The following is a 19746-nucleotide window of genomic DNA, read 5'->3' on the forward strand; positions in this document are numbered from 1 at the left end:
TTGAATAAATTATATTTTTATCAATAAATACTAACATGCGGGCTGATCCGCTATCCCGCGGACGAAAACCAATTAAAACCTATGACCCTTTGCGAATCAATCCATGTGGCCCACTTATTTGCGGGTTTAATATATTTTCCCAAATCTGTCATATAGTGAGATTATTTCGGCTCGATCCGCAATTTTTGACCTATTTTGACTACTCTAATTCCCATAAATAGTCTTATTTTAGAATTCTAAAACACAAACAATTTAACATTTTCTCTACAATTCGTTATTATGAATATTTATAAATACACTATACGATTCGCTCTACTAAAAACACGCACAATATTATAATCAACGTATGTAAATCAATATTTCCCCGCGGTAGACCGCGGGTCCGATCCTAGTTCTCATGTGTATATTGGGAGTTTGGGCCTGTTCGTTTAGCAGTCGCAGGCCTCTTGCGATTGCGACTGCGACTAAAAGTTGTTTGTTTGGCAGGCGCAAGTCTACGCGGCGATCCGCGACTGAAATTTCTGATCGCAGGATAAATTGGCGATGCAATTTTAAAAACAGCGACTAAAAATGTAAATGACAGAAATACCCTTATAGTTTCATCTTTCTCTCGCCGCAGCTCGAGTTTCTCCCTTAGTCGAGAGCAAGTTCTCAGCAAAATCAACAAAGAACCGAAACGAGAGTGAAAGCAATTGATCTGGGTTTAAAGGAGAGTGAAATCAAGTTCTCATCTGCAATTGTTCTGGCTTAAAACGAGAGTGAAAGCAAGTTCTCATCATCGTCGCAGCTCGAGTTCTTCTTTTGTCGAAAGCAACTTCTCAGCAAAACTTCCTCTGGGTTTACACGAAAGCCGAACCTTATCTGGGTTTTGCTTCTTATTTGGTAAGATTGGATTTTGATAAATTATTTTTGGCTATCTTATTTGATTTTGTGCTCTGTGTCGATTTTGATAGGCTGAGCTAATGATTTCTTAGAACTATGTCTGAAGTTGGTGATGAAACAGTTTGAGTTTGTTTCCATGGGTTTATCTGCATTTAGACTCCTGCATATATATATATGACTTTGATCTTGTGGGTTCTGGTGTTGTGAATTGCTTATATGAATGCTCATTGTTTGAAAAGTCTGGAGCAAAATTCGCTTAATTCGTCTTTAGTTTAGAATAGTTTAGAGATTAGTCTTGTATTGATGGAGCTACTTTTGTTGATGAGATTATTGCAACCAATACAAAAGTATTACTTGAATGGTTATAGATATGAGCTGGCTTTGAGCATTGTGTGCACGTTACTCTTTAATCATGTGATATATTTGGTTTCTCTCTGCAAAGTATCTAAGCATTTATATTTGGTTTCTCTCTGCAAACTATCCAAGCAGATATAGTTTCTCTCTGCAGCATGAAATATTGATGTGTCTTTAAGTGAAAATCAAAAGCTTTAGTATAGATTGTTTAAAAGCTTTAGTAGCTTATTTTGATGTGTCTTTCTAAGACAAGGCTCATGTTCACTTAAAAGTTCTCTACTAATGTACAATCCGCATGTTCACAATTAAATCTAGTTATAACTTGTTAATCTATAAATGGTATCCTTTGATAATTGTTTCTTCATATTTAGTGTTGGTACCAACCAGTGTCTGGCCATTGCCTTTTTACACATGTTTTAGCTTAGCTTAAGATTGTTCTGTCACTTTGGCTCTTTGTTATGTGTTTCTTTCTTTTTTCTTCTGTGTTATTCTTCTTATTGGCATTGTTATTCTTTTTATGAGTGAACTCTATTTGTATTATTTATTTGTTTTCTTTCTTGTTTTGTTAGCTTCATCTTGTTGTGTACTGGTTTGAGAAGCTTTGGTTTGGTCTGAATCTTAATGGAACTTTTTTTTTTAATTCATATTTCGTGTATAAATCTAAGACATTCCACGTTTATAATCTTTTGCATGGGAAATTATATTTTATTCCGTGAAAAACAAAACATAACTCAATTATTCTCCGTTTATTTAATATAAACCGTTTTCATTACGTGGATGCAAGATTTTGTTCTGTTTCTTTTGTCATCTTTAATTGATAGAATCATGTATCCATGACAGATACATTAATGTTGATGTGTATCGAGCTACTGATGTTGATTTGGAGCTTGATACAATCTCCTACCTTGTGAAATCATGCGGTTCAAGCAATTCCAGCTAATCGGTTACATGAATTTGAAAAGGAAGTTTATTTTATTGAAAATCTCTGAATTATTCAGACTGAATACACACAAATATGAAAATGCAATGCAGAGTAAGCCACATGTTTGGCTTATTTTATTTAACCCTTAATTATTCACTCTAGTAGTACAACAATTACTAAAACAAAGCAAACTATACCTAGCCAAACTTAACCGAATCAAACCGGTTAAGTTAGTTTTCGAACGACCAGCTCCAAATGTCGTGACGCTCACCGGCACGTCCCATGGAACCAGCAAAACCAGCGTACATGTTTTGAAGAAGAACACCATGAGTACTCTCGAACCTTGGATCAAAGGCCTCTTCGTCTGTAAATCCATTTAAAGGTTATTTATATGTTTTTCCCTTTTTCTGAGTTACTTTGTTTCGCTCTCTTGTTAAGATGCTGCAAAAATGAATTAGAAATCATTTTACACTTGTATTACAGTTGTGGTTGCCTTCGTTATTGCATCGTAGGAACGAGATTTCTTGAATTAGGGTTTAGGGTTTTGGAATTCAGGGATTTAACCTTTTAGGGTTTATCAGAATTGTTAATTTTTGTAATCGTTTCTTCGAAATTGGATGAAATCAATAATTGGATGAATCAATTATGTCATCCAAATTGAAAAATATAATGACTCTTTAGAAAAGAAGTTAAAACGATAGTAAAGAGGTTTAAGATGATGTGTACATAATAACATGGAGTGGCTTGTGGGTCTAATTAGAGTCTTTGAAATTGAGCTTAAACAAACAAACAAAGTATCCATAGCTTCTCTTTTTTTCTGGCTTCGTTATGGTTTGATTTGTGCATAGATAAGTAGGTTAACATGGAGATTTACAGGATTAGGAAGATTGACTATACCACTAATCAAAAATATTTTCCGTTCTCCTCTTCAACCAATGATGCTTTATTTGATAAGCATGGTTCTGAGCCTATCTGTTTATTGGAATCTGTTAGATTAGAGATGGAGTTGGATCCAAAGAAGTTTGTTGCACTATTGGACAAAATTGAAGCTGAAGCTGATGAGTTTCTTCTAGCTCGAAACCAGGTACTCGGGAATCTGTTTAGTATTATCTATCTAGTTGGAAATATTCCCTACTTAGTAATTTATACGTGATTGTGGAAAGCAGAATAACTTCCTTTGAGATTCACAAGCTTTTTCTATCTATTGTTGTTCTGCAACTTGTTTCCTCTTCTGAGAAATCAGATTTTGTATGATATATTGTTAGGTCAATAAGGTTTTTAACCAAATGGAGCTTGTAATATGTGCAATAGATGGTGGAGAATGACAAGGAGAGGAATGCAAACCGAGAGGCTCTTACAGCACTTAGGAAGAGAGCTCGGACAACAAAGACTAGTGTTCTTACTCCATTCGATTCTATGATGAAAGATATACATGTGAGCTCAACGAAACCTTTGGTCCAAGAAGTTTGCTCCACATGTGGATCCCATGACTCTAGTGAACCCACTTGGATGATGCTCCCAGGAGCTGATCTTTTTGCTGCGATTCCGTTTCATGCTTTGCATACAATGCTTGAGAAAGGTTTCATCTTGTTCACAGTTTTTGCTACTCTCTTAAAGACTAATGCAGTATTCTCATGAGAAAATGGCCTACTTGTTACTGTGTGTAGATGAAGAGAAAATGGAGTTTGAATCAAAGAAATTGCAGAGCCTAGTGAAGGAGAAAGCTCTGTTTATATCGGAACTCGGGGCTCTTGCTGATAATATTTCTCCAGGCGTTATCAGATCGCTGGTGGCTTTAAAGGACAAACCTTTAGTTATGTAGAAAGTAGAAACAATGTTGGTTTGTCACAAAAAGGATATTGGTGTCCCTGCTTTATGAGAACGAAATTTCATTGCTTCTTGTATGTTGTAAAAGTCATTATCCTTAATATTATTTATTTATTTTAATTAAAATCACAAAATTTTACCTGTGTCTTTTGATGATTGCTGTCCACTGATTAATTTTACCAAAAGTCATGGATAAGTTTTCCTAACAGATGATAATATTAGAATATATATATACTCAATTATGCATAATTTTTCTTAAGATGTGAAAACGAAAAGTAATACTATTTCTTAAAAATTAATATTGTTTGAACAATGAGTTTATTATGTTAACAACTACAAAATGATATTGCATATAATTCGGTTAGATCAAAAATTGAAATATCGTAAATAACTTGCATCTAAAATTAGATTATTTTTAGTTATTTAAGAAAGTTCGTGATTATTTTGAGTTAATTTAGGAAGTTTCCTTTTAATTGTAACTCTTTGGTTGAGCTCATTACTGAATTTAGCAATTATTCTCCTAATTGAATATATTAAGAACATATTTTTGGTATATAATAATACCAAATTCAACCCGTGGGTAGAGTCCATATTTTCATTTTAGAATCTCAACGAAAAAATTTCTTACACAATCCATCATTCGTTATTTTCAAAATTGCTTGCAGAATCAAATTTTCAAATATTTAAAGATGTCAAAACTTATTTAAATTATCTCATCATATCATCTTAATCCACCATCTATTATAAGGATCATAATTAGGTCTCGGCGTTCGGGTATCCGTTCGGTTCTGGTTTGGTTCCGGTTCTTTCGGTTCTAGAGTTTAGGATCCATATAGGAACCAAATAATTTTGGTTTAGTTCCGGTTCCGGTTCCGATTCTTTCCGTTCTGAAGTTTAAGATCCATTCGGATATTTTCTTTCGGATATTTTTAGGTATTTTGTATATTTTTGGATATTTTTGAGTATTTTTTTGTATATTTTAAGTATTTTTTGATATATTTTCCAAATATTTGTTGGTATTTCGGGTATTTTTGGTTAATCGATCGAAAAATAACTAATCCTTTTAGATATAAACTCATATTTCGGATATTTTCAGGTACCTGAAATATTTCTGTTCGGTTTGGTTCCGGTTCCGGTTCCGGTTCTTTCGGTTCTAAAATTTAGGAACCATTTGAGTATTTTAAAATTTAGGTTCGGTTTCAGTTCGATTCTTTTTGCTTCGGTTCTGCTTCGGTTCCTTCGGTTCGGGTATTTTATCCAGGCCTAATAATAACTCAAACTGCCTTATAATACATTATATTTAACCCGCCGCCAGAAATAAATATTTTAAATATATCTATTTAAAAAAATCAATTTAGCATATTTCTAATTTTTAACTTTTTGATATGTTAAATGATATTCTTTAAAGATATCAAATTTAAACTATTTTTAAATGTTCCAAACTAAAATTTTTAAAAAGTTTTTTGTAGTATATAAAATTATAAATTTCAAAAGAAATTTGCATGAAATTTAATATAAATATTCAAATAGTTATCAGGATCGTAAATCATTCATTATATAATACATTACATTTAACGCGCCGCCTACTATAAATATTTTAAATATATCTATTTAAAAAATTAAATTAAAGTATTTTATAATATTTATTTTTTTGATCTATTAGATATTTATGATATTCTTTAAAAATTTGAAGTTAAACTATTTTTAAATATTCTATATTTAAATAAGAGGCTTTTACAAAAATGCCACTTTTTCAATGCCACTTTTCAAAAATACCCCTTTTTAAAAACCTTATAAAAAAATGCTCTTAAAAATATAAGATTTATCCAAATATGTATGTAATATTATTAAAACATACACAAACTACATTTCTATGTATCTAAAATCTTATAAATACCTTGTAAATGCATTTTAAATACCTTTAAAAACCTTTAAAATATCTTGTAAAACCTTAAAAATCCTTTAAAATAACTTGTAAAACCTTTAAAAACACCTTATAAAACCTTATAAATACTTAGATCGAGTCTTCAAGTAGTAGTTACAATCCATAAGTACCTTATAAACCTAATAAAACTTTATAAAAATTTCATATTTAAAAAGGGGCATTTTTGAAAATGGACATCTAAAAGGGGCATTTTTGAAAAGGGGCGCGCACCAAAAGAGGTATTTTTAACAATTTCCCTTTTAAATATTTAAACATTTTTTATTTTAGTATATAAATTATACATTTCAAAACAAAGAAATGTATGAAATAGAATCAGTGTTCTAAAAAGCGGTCTAGGCGGTCGCCTAGGCCCCGACTAGGCGCTAGGCTCTCATGCGACGCCTAGATAACCGCCTTGACCGCCTAAAATTACATAGATCTTGTTTAATGTATTTTTTCAATTTCAATTAGAGTTTTATTTATATATATAGTTATAAATATTCATATATTGTTTAATATAAATATAAATAAATATTTTATCTAATTTTTATTTATAATTTCATAATTTTTAGTTTTATATAGATATTTTATATAATATCATATTGATAATGTTTTATGTTATAAACGTCTAAACCGCCTAAAAAATCGTCTAGGCCCCGATTAGACGTTCTAGGCGCTAGGCACTGGGTCACCGCCCGCTTAGCGCCTAGCGCTTTCTTGAACACTGAATAGAATATAAATATTAAAATTCTGACCTGTTACTGAGAACATCATCTCATAGATTAAAAGAAATATCTAATATATTACTCAAGTCTGAATTTTTGACCCGTTACAATTTTTTTCTACATAGACTGAACAATTTATGATGACAAAAAAAAAAAAAAAAAAACTGAACAGTTTAAATTCATTTTTAAAATTTCAAATCATAGTATATACGGAAAAATTTACTTTTTTTAATATAATGATTAATAATTAATTATTAAGGTAAGTTAGATAGCAAATCTTATATGTTCGTTTTAATTGGTTATTGCTTTTTAAAAAAATTAATAATGTATTTTCGTTTTATAATTTAAATAAATTTCATAAATTAGTATTTGATTTGTTTATCCTTAATGAACTAAATTAATTTGGTGTTTGAAATTTTATTTTCAATCACATTCCTAAGTAGTATTTACAAAGGGTAAGGTTAGTTTTTTTTTAATGTACTTCTAAAACAATAGTATAGGATATCTCTTCCAATAAATAAAAAAAAACATAAATCTCTCAAACAATCTCCAAAAACAATTACACAAATTTCAAATTATGGTATATGCGGAACCAATAAAAATACACTGAAATTGTAGCTAACAAGACATTATACCTAACTTCAAGGTCTAACTGATTCGTACACCGGTTACGCTGGCATGAGTAATTTCGTCATAAAATGCCTTAATAGCTAAAAGCCTAAAACATAGAAAGTCAATATGACTTTGCCAAACGGTGAAAACAAAACATCGTCGTAGCGCCTGGCCCGTAAATCTATACTAGTAGTATTTTTGAAATACATTTTTAGCGGATGGGTTAAATTTTTATCCGACAAATTTGGTATCCGACCCGATAAAAAAATTTCTTCATAAATCTTACACCGGATAGTTCATATCTTTTTTAGATCGGGTCAAAACATCTATACTAGTATTTTTGAAGTACATTTTTAGCGGGTGGATTAAATTCTTATCCGAAAAATTTGGTATCCGACCCGATAAAAACTTTTCTTCATAAATCTTATACCGGATAATTCATATCTTTTTTGGATCGGGTCAAAACATATCCGAAATTATGAACCGGATATTCCATATTTAAAAATATAGATATTTAGAAGATTTCGTTAAGATTTAGAAATACAAATCTCCTATCATCTTTGTTTGAACATTTTTTAACTGTTTTGAATCGTCATATAAGACATAAAGTTTTAAAAAAATATCAATTGTTTTTCTGATATATTGGGATTCAAAAACGGATATATATTACCCAATTGATGAAAAGATGTGTGTTCGACGTTCCATATCGGCTAAAATATTTAGATCATATTATAAATAAAATAAAAATGAATCCAAATCCGAATGAACAAGAAGCTCAACTTAAGAGCATCTCCAATGGTAGACACCCATAGAGTGTCTCACAAATATAATATTAATATTTTTATGTTTAATTTATTTAGAGAAACTCACACTAAAATTCTACTTCCATTGGTGAGATATCTCTATGGATGTCTTATCAATATAATATTTATATTTTTATATTAATTTTATTTTTTCAATAATAATTTTAAACATATCAAGTTATATCTTAAATTTTAAACGTATCATTTAATTATATTAGAAATTTTGTAAAACAATATGATTAAAATTAACATCATTTTATCAAATAGATTTTAATTATATTGGACATTTTGTAAATAATGACAAAAGATAACACATTATTTATCAAAATATTGACAAAATATCAGATTATTCATCTCAGATTTATTTTCTAATATTATAGTATTTTATTAACTAAAAATATTAATTTATATTTATATTAACCTTAACTAATATCAATTAAAAATAATAATAATAAAAATTTAAACTTTTGTATAATGGAGCTTGATATATAGATAATTTTATTTTATGAATTGTAGAAAAATAAAAAATAAAAAATAAAAACTTATAAACTATTTAATTGATATTATAAATCTTAGAATAATTGAATTTAAAAAGAAATTACTAAACCAATCTAGGAGTGACATGTGTATGAGAGAGAAAGTTTCTCAAAATGTCTCAAATGAGAAACGTGTCTCACCTCTTTTAATTAAAAAATTATTTTTTATTTATTTTTTATTTATTTTTAGAGAAATTGTTAAAAATGCCTCTTTTTCAATACCACTTTTTAAAAATGCCCCCTTTGAGAGTCCATTTTTAAGTTTGCCCTCTTTTAATTTATAATGATCATTTTACCCTTATTTGAAACAAAATTAGGTCCACAAAATATTTTTTGGCGGGAAAAGTGATCCCGCAATTTTCCCGCCAAAACACTTGTAAAAACCTTTAAAATACCTTGTAAAATTTTCCCGTAAAAATTTTTCCCGCCAAAAATTTTTTTTTGCGGAAAAAGTGATTCCACAATTTTTTGGAGAAATTTTTTTGGCGGCAAAAATTTACAAGGTATTTTAAAGGTTTTACGGAGTATTTACAAGTGTTTTGTAAGGTTTTACAATGTATTTTAAAAGGTTTTACAAGGTACTTATAAGGTTTTATAAGGTATTTATAACTTGTAAAACCTTATAAAAAACTTGTAAAACCTTATAACATGTAAAACCTTATAAAATAGCTTGTAAAATCTTATAATATCTTATAAATACCTTATAAATACGTTGTAAAACCTTTTAAAATACATTGTAAACCCTATAAATACCCTGTAAAAAACCTTTAAAATATCTTGTAAATTTTTCCCGCCAAAAATTTAACGCCAAAAAAATTGCGGAATCACTTTTCCGGCAAAAAAATATTTTTGGCGGAAAAAATTTTACGGGAAAATTTTACAAGGTATTTTAAAGGTTTTATAAGTTTTTACAAGTGTTTTGGCGGGAAAAATTGCGGGATCACTTTTCCCACCAAAAAATATTTTGTATTTTGTGGACCTAATTTTGTTATATTTCCTTATATATTTGTGATATCTTTTAATAAAATAAGGGTAATTTAGTCATTTTGTACATAAAAAGGGGTATTTTTAAAAATGGATAGTCTAAGGGGGCATTTTTGAAAAGGGGTATTGAAAAAGGGGTATTTTTGTGAGTCTCCCTTATTTTTATTATAGATGTCTCATGGAGACACTACCATTGGAAGTTCTCTAATAAACATCTAAATTTAAAATTATATACCGCGTCATTCGATTATTTAGTGTAATTGCTTAATTTTACCAAAAATGTTAAATTTTAAACTTTGAAAAAGTTTTAAATAATATAATTCATATATTTAAAATCAATAAAAAGTTTATAATATTATGAACATTTGAACATATATAAAGAGGTACAATAACACGAGAAGTGTTATATTGGTAGATAAGGTTACATAACGGGAAGAGTTTTTAAGAAGTTTTAAATATTATAATTAATATATTTAAAATTAATAAATAAAAATTTTATAATATAAGAACATTTGAACATATATAAAGAGTTAAAATAACATGGGATGGTTATATGGTAGGACGGGGTTATATGACGGAACGAGTTTGAATCAAAAAAATTTAATAAGTAAACTATAAAATATAAATGTCTTATAAAATGATACAATTTGTAAATTTTTTATATAATATATAACCAATAATTTTTTAAAAAACACTAATTTTAAAAATAAATCACACCGCATGTTAAAATCTAGTTACTCTAAATATATTTACTAAATAAAATCAAATATTCTCTTTCTTTTTTCTTACCGAATGAATCGTTTGAAGCAATAGCATTTATTTAGCCAAAAATATAAGGCCCAAGGCCCATTGGGCTCTCAAATATATACGAAGTCTTTAATGACTTGCTTACCTGAAAACCGAAAGATATGATATCTATTATTTAATGAATAAAATATTCCCCGGCGCCGTGTTCTTGCTCGCTACTTATCTTCTTCTTCAATCCCATAAATCGGAATTGCTATTTTTCTTAACCTAATTCGTTTCTTCGCGATCAAAGCACAGGTTCTTTCTCCCATCGATCCTTGAAATTATTCTTTTGTTTTATAATTCCAATGATTCTCTGTGATTCGTTGTCTTCCGATTCGAATAACCTTAGAATTCAAATCAAAAGCTAGGTTTGCTATATTAGGGTTTCAATAAGTTATCTAGGAAATTGTTGATCTGTGTTTTGATATAAATATATGTTCTTTGTTTGCAGATTTTCAATTTTAGTGAATTTTCAATTTTAAGGCATGGCTACTCTCAACGGAAAAGTTTCTCCGTATTCTGAAGAAAACATCAAATTCAAGTATGATGATTATGATGATGATGATGATGATGATGGTTATGGAGATGGACCTAAATGGTCTGTTCAATCAAACCCCACAAAGAAGGAACCGGAGTATCCGATTATCGACTCTGGAGATTATGTTGATGACGGATATGATTCAGCTGACGAGCTCTCTACGACGCCGATTCAAGGAAATGGTAAACCTGAAGTAAACTTGAAAAACGTTTTAACTGGGTTGATTGCTATTGTTACTGGGCGGAACAAGGACGTAAGGGGTTCTTTAGATCAGAAAATCCCTTCTTCGAATGTTTCGTTTCTTGGCTCTGGCAAGAACGGAGATACTTATGTTCACTCGTCTGTTTACATACCGAGTGCTCCGCCTCTACTTGAACCTAGTGGGATTAATTACAGTGTTTACAAGGAGTTGCTTGAAGCTGAACCTCCTGAGTGGCTACCTGATAGTTTAGCTACTACTTGCATGCAGTGTTCTACTCCTTTTACTGCAATCACGTGCGGTAGACATCATTGTCGGTTCTGCGGAGGGATATTTTGTAGAAACTGTTCGAAAGGGAGGTGTTTGATGCCTAGTCGGTTTCGGGAAAGGAATCCTCAGAGAGTGTGTGATTCTTGCTACGAGAGGCTTGATCCTTTGCAATGTGTTCTTATTAACTCTATTAGTAATGCTATGCAAGTAGCCAAGCATGATGTTGTGGATTGGACTTGCTCAAGAGGATGGTTGAATCTCCCTGTTGGTCTATCCATGGAAGATGAAATTTATAAGGCAGCTAATACGTTGAGAGGTTACTGCCAGGTTTGATTTTGATCCTTCTTCTCTCTAGTACATGTTTATTTTGTAGAGATGTTCGAGTAGATAAATGAGTATGAAATCTTAAGGTGCACATTCCATGTTCGTAAATGTCTGTATAATTAGTTGCTGAAATACACAGGTAGCAAGACTAGACCCTGAGAAATCCATACCACATGCAGTTCTTAGTCGAGCTAAAGGTTTGGCAATCATAACGGTTGCTAAGGCTGGGGCTTTACTGTCATACAAACTCGGTACTGGTCTGGTAATATCTCGGAGACCAGACGGGTCATGGTCTGCTCCATCTGCGATACTCTCAGTAGGTCTAGGATGGGGTGCTCAGGTAAAAACATCATCCTTTTCATTCGATACATGCCTGTGAGAGTTAAAGATGCTAACTACATGCGTAGCAAAAGCCACATAAGAACTTTTGTACTCTTTTGCTAGATTGGAGGTGAGTTGATGGACTTCATAATTGTGCTGCATGATGTGAAAGCGGTGAAGACGTTCTGCAGCAGAATGCACTTCTCTCTAGGCGCGGGATGTAGTGCAGCAGCAGGACCTATCGGTAGAGTGCTGGAAGCTGACCTTCGTGCTGGTGACAAAGGCTCTGGTGTCTGCTATACTTACAGCCGTAGCAAAGGTTTTCTCCATCTCAACTTTATGCCTCAGATTTCACTTTTCTGATTATCTATAATTTGGCCAGACTGGTAGCTCCTTAGGAGCTCAATGTTACAAAGGAAATTGAATAGTCTAGAAGATAGGTCATGTAAATCTAGAACCCTAAGAGAAGTTGCTTGGTGTGAACAGGGGCATTTGTGGGAGTATCTCTTGAAGGAAATGTGGTGGCAACACGAAGGGACATGAATGTAAAGTTCTATGGCGATCCATACCTAACCACAACAGACATTCTACTTGGGATGGTGGATCAACCGAAGGCAGCTGAACCGTTGTACACTGCCCTCAGGGACCTCTATGCTCGATTGCGTCCATAATCTCCATTCACATTACAAACTACTCTTTGTATATAAACGCTTCTCAAATTCGTTTCATAAGTTCGTTACTATTTAAGTGTACATGTACATAAATTGTTTCTACGCTGCACCAAACTGTGAACGATTTGGGATTTATTCATTTTATCAAAGCTTGTTTACCTTTTTTAAATCATCTCTTGGAGAATTAATCATTTGCTGTTCTTATTTGGTTGAATAAGTGGTCATGTCTACTCATCTGGTACTAATATTTACAAGTACTATCATATGAAAATGAGAGGTTCAGGTTTGGTTCGATCTTCTCAAATTTTGTATTTTACCGTTCAGAAACAAAATCTATAACTTCACTATTTGTTCATTCTTCGTTTCCTATTGTGTTTCTATCATTTAAAACTTGAGAATTTCACAATAAAGATGATGGAAAGAAAAACCTTGCATTGCAAAAAAACTCGTGAAATATCAGAGGAATCAATCAATCATTTGGTTCCAAGGCAAAAAGTACAACAAAAGAAGAAACATGAAGCTAAGGTACAAAGCTAAGGTACAAGCATGCCGCCATTGGAGGTCTTCGGAGTCTTCTTCCTGTAATTCGAGACGCTACAATTTGGGCATACATATTCCAACCCATCCGTTTTCGCATAATCCTGTCATATCATATGTTGCATCAGTACACAGGCTATTCTTTGATGCTTATTACGATTTTACGAGTGTGTTTTGTTTAGTTACTTTGAAGGCGCCGAGGCCAGGCCTTCTGTCACATCCGAAATGAGCCCACTCTCCACATGATCCACAGTTCACCCAGTCACCAGCTGTGCTACTGTTACAACCAAACCAAACCGCGTTAACAACAATGCGGTATTAACATGTATGCAAGAGAGAAAGAGAGTTCTTAATGTACCTGCGACAAATTAAACAACACTCTCCATCTACATCATCATGAGCATACTCATACTCCAGTAGATACGTCTCATAGTGTCTTTTCAGGGTATTACCCACACCCTGCCATAATAACCCCAGAGCTGATGATCAGATATATATTCTGATTTTCAAGAATAAATAAAATGGTGAAATTAGATATCAAAATCATTTACAGTCATTCTGTTTGTGAGCGTGTGGTTCCGCATCTTCGAGAAAACTTGTCCCTTCCAGTTGATCCCATTCCCTACGTGAAACCCTCCCCGTGATACAACCTGCAATAACTCTCATTATTAGCTCACCAAATGTAATGCTGGTGCCTTGGTTGATCAAAACCAAGTCATTGCTTAACTACCTCTCTGTACAGATTGAACAAATCAAGCCGCTTTGAGTTAAGAACAGCATCCGGAAACTCCGCGAGTCCCCCTGGAGGAACAAGCCGGCTATGTCCTCGTATTAGCAGGAACTGCATCACATCCCTCAGAAACTCCTCCTACATATAGAGACAGCATCCGTAATGTATAAGACCCAAAGAAAAAAACATCAATGTCAAAAGGGTTTTTAAGTTCAAACTATTCATCAAAATAATGCAAACCTCTGAGCAAACTTGAATATGCGCTCTTCCACAGTCGTGTTTCTTGAGAGGCAGAGGGTTCAGTGAGATTATTTGCTTTCTCTGGTACGAACCAGAAAAAGCTTTACGGTGAGTTACCGGAGTGCCACCTGATGCACCATGCTTTGGAGGCATAGGCAAGCTTCCTTTGGTGTGGTCGCCATCAAATCTTCCAATTTCAGAGTAACCAGAGAAAGGTATCATCTTATGTCGACGTGTGTGAGGTATTGGTCTCAAAGCAGCCACGTTGATTTTCCTTGATGTAGGTCCCCCGTTTTCGATTTCCTGGATGTAAATTTTTTACATAGCGTGCTATCAGTAATATACAACACTTTATGAAGAAAATGAAAATTGGCAGAAGAGTGGCCACACAACTTCTTCCTGATTAGAGTTGAAATCATAGAATCAAGCTCATAAACAAAGAGTATTTCCAAATTAACATTCTGTATATAGGAAGTTTCAACCCGCGGCATCCGAAACAGTACCTTACTTTCTCTGCATGGCTCGGATCTTTTTCTGGTTGGCAAGGGAGGCGTCAACCAGTGAGGAATTTTGGATAGAAGAGTATCATGATTTGAAGTATCATTGATCTGTTGTCCGCAGAAGAAAAGTAAACGTTCTGCATCATCTTTTTCAAAGGAAGCAACAGACAATCCCTGAATGCTTGCTACTCCAAGGACAACTAAACTGCGGTATGACACATCAGGCGCCAGCTGTCTTAAAACCTGTCGAAAGCACAACTAACCTTTTCTTAGCCACGCATTTAGCAAGTGGAAACTCATGAAACGGAGAACGTGAATCACATGACTATCTGGATGTTATCACTTAACATGTAAATGAATCATGTATAAAAAGTGAAAACAATAAAGCACGAAAAATGGTCCTGGGACATCCCAAAGCTTGAGTTAAACGTTAGGAAACATGAAAAGCCTTCATCTATGTCCATTACATTTTCATAACTAACTTTTCATCTGAAACTCTTGTGACTACTTTAGCTGACTAAATTGTTGAGAAACTTGGAAACAAGGTGCATAATTGGGCTAAAGATTCCTATCTACAACAAATCTAAGTCGAGGAAAGAAAGAGATTATTAACCTGCAGAGCCCATGTTGGGACTTGCATCGAAACTTCACACACACTTGCCCCACAAGCTATTGAGGCAGATCTCCGAGGCTCAGAGAACCCCCGCTTTGTTTCTTCTGAGTTTCCCACTGGATGGACTAGTTGGATCTTCTCAACGACCTCATGTTTTATGTGATTTTCCAAAAGCTGATATTTACAAAGGAGATTAATAATAAATCCTATTGCACATGTATGCAGAGATGAGCTCATATTTCAAAAGATATAATCCCTTGCCTGATCACTGAAACAGGTCTGAGCATTTCCAGACACCAGCATTGATATGTGTGCTGAAGAACAGGTCGAGACATCACAACGCATGGTCACTACACCACGAGTAAATGTTCCTGCTTGAAGAGGAGGTGCTGGAGCACTGCAGTTTCAATTTTTGATCAGCAAAAATTTGAAAAGTGACAGAGGCACAAAATCATAGATGATTAATCTTAATATTATTCGAGGATATCATTTGACCATAGCAATTACATACCTAGAACGATTATGGAGCTTACTTCCTCGCATCTGGAACAATGAATTAATAATGTTATTTGAAAGGACTAAAGACATATACAACTAAGTCCATCCATACATTTTAGTATACCCAATAATAAAGAAAAAATTAAAACTGTAAACTAACAAGCTACTCACTTCTATTCTCAAGAGAGCATTAAGTCCATCCACCAACGATCCCAGTAAAAGTGTATCCTGAAATAGAGAAAAAGCTTTGAAACTGAAGATAGCATAAAGAAATACCAACATTTTCTCAAAGAAGCCAGCATCATAAAATGTGTGAGAAGGTCAACAACACCCACCAGTGTGCATGGTGGTCCACACAAAAGAAACCTCACAGTAACATCTTCATCATATATCTTTATTGATGGGAGGCTCTCTAATGAATTTTCCTCTTCTAGTTCATCAGCTTCCGGCGAAACCACATCAATCTTTGGAGGTTCTCCAAGCAAGCAGGGTCCCATCTCATAATTCATTTTACGGTTGCTGTTAGAAGGAAGGACGGCATTGTCACTAGTACAATAGAGTCGGAAAGATGCTTCTGCAACATGGAACACATCCCATGTATCGCTGCACGAACTGCATTGCCAAAGAACATATCATTGTCAACTAAATTTTAGACTAGGGGAAAAAACTTTATAACGTAGATGTAATACAGACTAAAATTAAGGCTTGTTGCAATTGCATATTCTCGAGTAAACACTTACCTCTGTATGACTGAAAACAGAGCATGGCGAAAATGGCAGGCTGCATATTTCGAGAAAACATCTTTCCAATAAATAACATATTGAACACCCTGCAAAAGCAAAGCACCATTAGAAAAAGAGAACTGATGAGATTGACTAACATAATGTACTTTCAAATTTAGCAATTCATTCAAAAGGAATCCTAACCTAAACCATAGTTGAAATAGAGCAACAAACAGGTAATAAGAAGAAAACGTAAGAAAGGAACACAAAAGTGCAAGGTGCTTATCAAGAAAGGTGTACCTTAGAGTAGAGTGCTTGAGCCAATTCTTCACCATTTGGGAGCTCAAGGTAAACCTGAGAAAACAATGTGAAACCAAAGCATATTAATATATCATTACGGACCATTATAAACATGAACTTTAACCAGTGAAGAACATTAGGAGGATTTTGGTTAGGAAAAAATATTTTAACATTCATGTAAAGGATACTCTCTGGAGCCTTTTAAGCACATCATCAAGAGACTAACAGCAACTTAATAAGAAAATCTTAGTGGCATCAACCTAACTTCAGCTGGTAAAAGGAAATCCTTAACCAAAAACGAGCAACGTAAAACAACGAGTGCACCTACCGTTGTTGGTAATGTGGAACCAAACAGAGTAACCAAGGCATCAGGAGTAGAAAAATCAGTATATCCAAACACTAAGGGACCAACTTCATCACTATCTCCACTATGCTCCCCTTGCAAGTAGACAAAATCCGTTGCTGAAGAGTTAACAGCAACCTGGAACTCCTCAGGCGTAGGATTATTCAGTACCTGAAACTACAACATGACAAAGCATACACCAAATGCTTAAACATCTCCATAAAATTCACCACATATTAGCTAAAACCAAGATTCTCCCATCAAGTCTATCAATTTCTGAAGCCATTGAAGCAAAATAACATATAGCAACAACTCTCACCAGCTAAAAATTCCCTATATACATAACTAGAACGAACTTAGTTCCCTCTCTCAACCAGTAATCTAGCAAGAGCTTAAAAGAAAAGATTCAAAGACATGATATTTATCTTTTACCTTGAGTCTCCCTGAAGAAGAGAGATCTGGAAAAGGGTATTTAGGTTGTTGATGAGGAGCTCCATCTATCTGGTTATTAGTATCGCAAAGCTCTCCAGAAACAACTGCCACAACATTACAACGGTTTCTCGAAAACCCTTGTCCATGAAACATCATTCAATAGCATAACCAAACTTCAATCTCTCAACGAAACCAGAGCCAAGGAACAAAAAAGAGACAACAACTAAAGAGAACAATTCCACAAAGAAACCCTAAAGAAAATTCAACGAATAAGTTGGTCAAGAACCCACTAGTGTCGAATAAATCCGAGTCAAATCAGCCCTAAAAAAAAAACCTAATTTCGAACTCGTAGAGAAGAAATCGACGAGACCCAGAAAAAGAAGAAGACGATTTCTATTGGAAAAAGAGAAACCTAAATGGAGGAGAGAGGCCCATCACAAAATTTCTTGAAAAAAGGAATCAACTTTGAGATTATGAGATAGTAATAAGATCACAAACACAAGATTAAAATTAGAAAAATCTGAAGAACAATAAACAAATTGATGATTTTTTTCTTTCTTTTAAGAGAGCTATAATATTAGTCTACAGTGTTTATGTTTGTTTCCCATCGGAACACAAAAATTGTTATACAAAGGTTAGACATTTAACCAAAAAATCAAACAGAAGTGAATTAATTAATAATCCATTGGGCAAGCGAGAATGTTTGTAATTATATTTGAGTAACAACAACAACTAAGTTAGATTAATTCCTCAGGCAGAGAGAAGTTTTGTTTTGTTTTTTTTGTTTCACATCTTTCAATCGGGTTTTAATTTAAAGCTTCGTTTATCTCTTTTTCTTCAGACAGGAGCAAAAACCAAAGAACATCATCATGTAAATGTAAGAGACTTTCAAGAAGATGTTGATTTCTCTTTTTTCTTATATAACCGAATTCGTTCATTTTGCTTATTTTCAATTTCCTCTACAAATCAACGTTCTATCTAAGGAATGTAATGCTTTCTTTCTTTTTCTTGTTTTCAATCCATATATCAAAAAAAAAATGACCATCCTCCAAGGCCTGACCTGCCGCAAGACTTTTACCATCCTCGTCGGTGAATGTTATTTTTCGTACTTATTTGAATTACAAAGCTTGGATATATTTGTCAAAAATCCATTTTCCGTCATTATGTTATATTTTGTCATGTACTTGAGTGTTATTTTCCTGGTATATTTGACATTCTCATTGATTCTCAGCCATCATAGCTTAATGTAGGCATTGTACAGTTTTTTATGATTATTGTTATACATGAGGAACTTAAGTGTTTGTTGACTTTTTTTTGTTTCCCATTTTGTAACGTTTTTGTTGTTTTTTCATTCCTTTTCCAATACAATGGTTAACATTCTGGTGAAAATTATAGAAGCTTCCGCAATTACCTATAGTGCCTCTATGGGAGTTGTGCGGAGTGCGTATGCCAGCTGTGCACGATGTCTATCACGACTACCACAGAACCGAAACGCAAAACAGTTTCATCTAATGATTTCAAGTCAAGCGACAATCGAGGCCACCGGCACCGTTTATCTTTTTTTTATAGGAGTTTGTATTGATCGATTAATGCTATTGGAGGCTGTATTGATTGATACACTGATACACATCACATGATAAAATAGATTTTTTCAACTATACTTCGCTTATTGTTTAAGATCCCTATGTAAAACCCTTTAGACTTCGTGTTTATAAGAACAACTTTTCTTATTACCTTTGAAACTTACTCAGAACAAAGGACTCACACAATCTCTCAAAACCTAAACACGCATATGGAATACCATATCTTGGCATCTCATATTTATACACAAAACATCAAACCTAGTTTACAAACCGACATGTTTATAAACCGACTTTAACAAGATATTACTTAGGTTTTAGATATCTCCTAAAAAACCCTTAACCTTTCACCTCAAGTTAACTTCTTAACCATAAGCTTCTAACTCAAGCTTACTTCAACATCGCTACCGTTATCTTGAAGATATGTCCAATCTCACACATGTTATTGCTCTGTGAGATTGGTCTCCTACCTCACGTTTCTGGTTTTTATAGGTTTCCTCTGTTATTGGTCTGTTTTTGTTTCCATATTGCTCTGTTTACTTTTGGGACTTATATATATATTTTTCAGAC

At 33.2% G+C, this 19746-nt stretch overlaps 3 protein-coding genes across 8 annotated transcripts; 2 read left to right on the forward strand and 1 right to left on the reverse strand.

Annotated features, from left to right (window-relative positions):
- Positions 1 to 587: 587 nt before the first annotated feature.
- Positions 588 to 4119, forward strand: LOC9311671. 6 transcript variants are annotated; one of them, XM_021026471.1, is made up of 6 exons: positions 588 to 882; positions 2077 to 2269; positions 2360 to 2540; positions 3152 to 3242; positions 3470 to 3737; positions 3826 to 4119. In XM_021026471.1, exons 4-6 carry the CDS (start codon positions 3159 to 3161, stop codon positions 3978 to 3980), a joined length of 507 nt encoding a protein of 168 aa, XP_020882130.1. In that variant the 5' UTR covers positions 588 to 882; positions 2077 to 2269; positions 2360 to 2540; positions 3152 to 3158; the 3' UTR covers positions 3981 to 4119. The 6 variants fall into 6 exon arrangements, with proteins under 6 accessions (XP_020882130.1, XP_020882132.1, XP_020882131.1 ...); XM_021026473.1 differs by having other exon boundaries at positions 2077 to 2540; positions 3157 to 3242; XM_021026472.1 differs by lacking the exon at positions 2077 to 2269.
- Positions 4120 to 10478: 6359 nt separating this feature from the next.
- LOC9311672 lies at positions 10479 to 12853 on the forward strand. Its single transcript, XM_021024524.1, has 5 exons — positions 10479 to 10613; positions 10810 to 11692; positions 11829 to 12029; positions 12134 to 12329; positions 12497 to 12853. Exons 2-5 carry the CDS (start codon positions 10844 to 10846, stop codon positions 12679 to 12681), a joined length of 1431 nt encoding a protein of 476 aa, XP_020880183.1. The 5' UTR covers positions 10479 to 10613; positions 10810 to 10843; the 3' UTR covers positions 12682 to 12853.
- A 240-nt stretch (positions 12854 to 13093) lies between these two features.
- Positions 13094 to 18267, reverse strand: LOC9311673 (AT-rich interactive domain-containing protein 4). The gene is made up of 16 exons (XM_021024523.1): positions 17597 to 18267; positions 17150 to 17341; positions 16822 to 16875; positions 16540 to 16628; positions 16135 to 16411; positions 15971 to 16027; positions 15813 to 15844; positions 15563 to 15698; positions 15302 to 15475; positions 14692 to 14931; positions 14189 to 14491; positions 13949 to 14086; positions 13770 to 13868; positions 13577 to 13677; positions 13405 to 13495; positions 13094 to 13322 (listed from the first exon to the last, which is right to left on the reverse strand). Exons 1-16 carry the CDS (start codon positions 17750 to 17752, stop codon positions 13215 to 13217), a joined length of 2247 nt encoding a protein of 748 aa, XP_020880182.1. The 5' UTR covers positions 17753 to 18267; the 3' UTR covers positions 13094 to 13214.
- Between the last annotated feature and the right edge of the window lie 1479 nt (positions 18268 to 19746).

This window comes from Arabidopsis lyrata (assembly GCF_000004255.2).
Source record: "Arabidopsis lyrata subsp. lyrata unplaced genomic scaffold ARALYscaffold_5, whole genome shotgun sequence".
Taxonomy (NCBI): Eukaryota; Viridiplantae; Streptophyta; class Magnoliopsida; order Brassicales; family Brassicaceae; genus Arabidopsis; species Arabidopsis lyrata.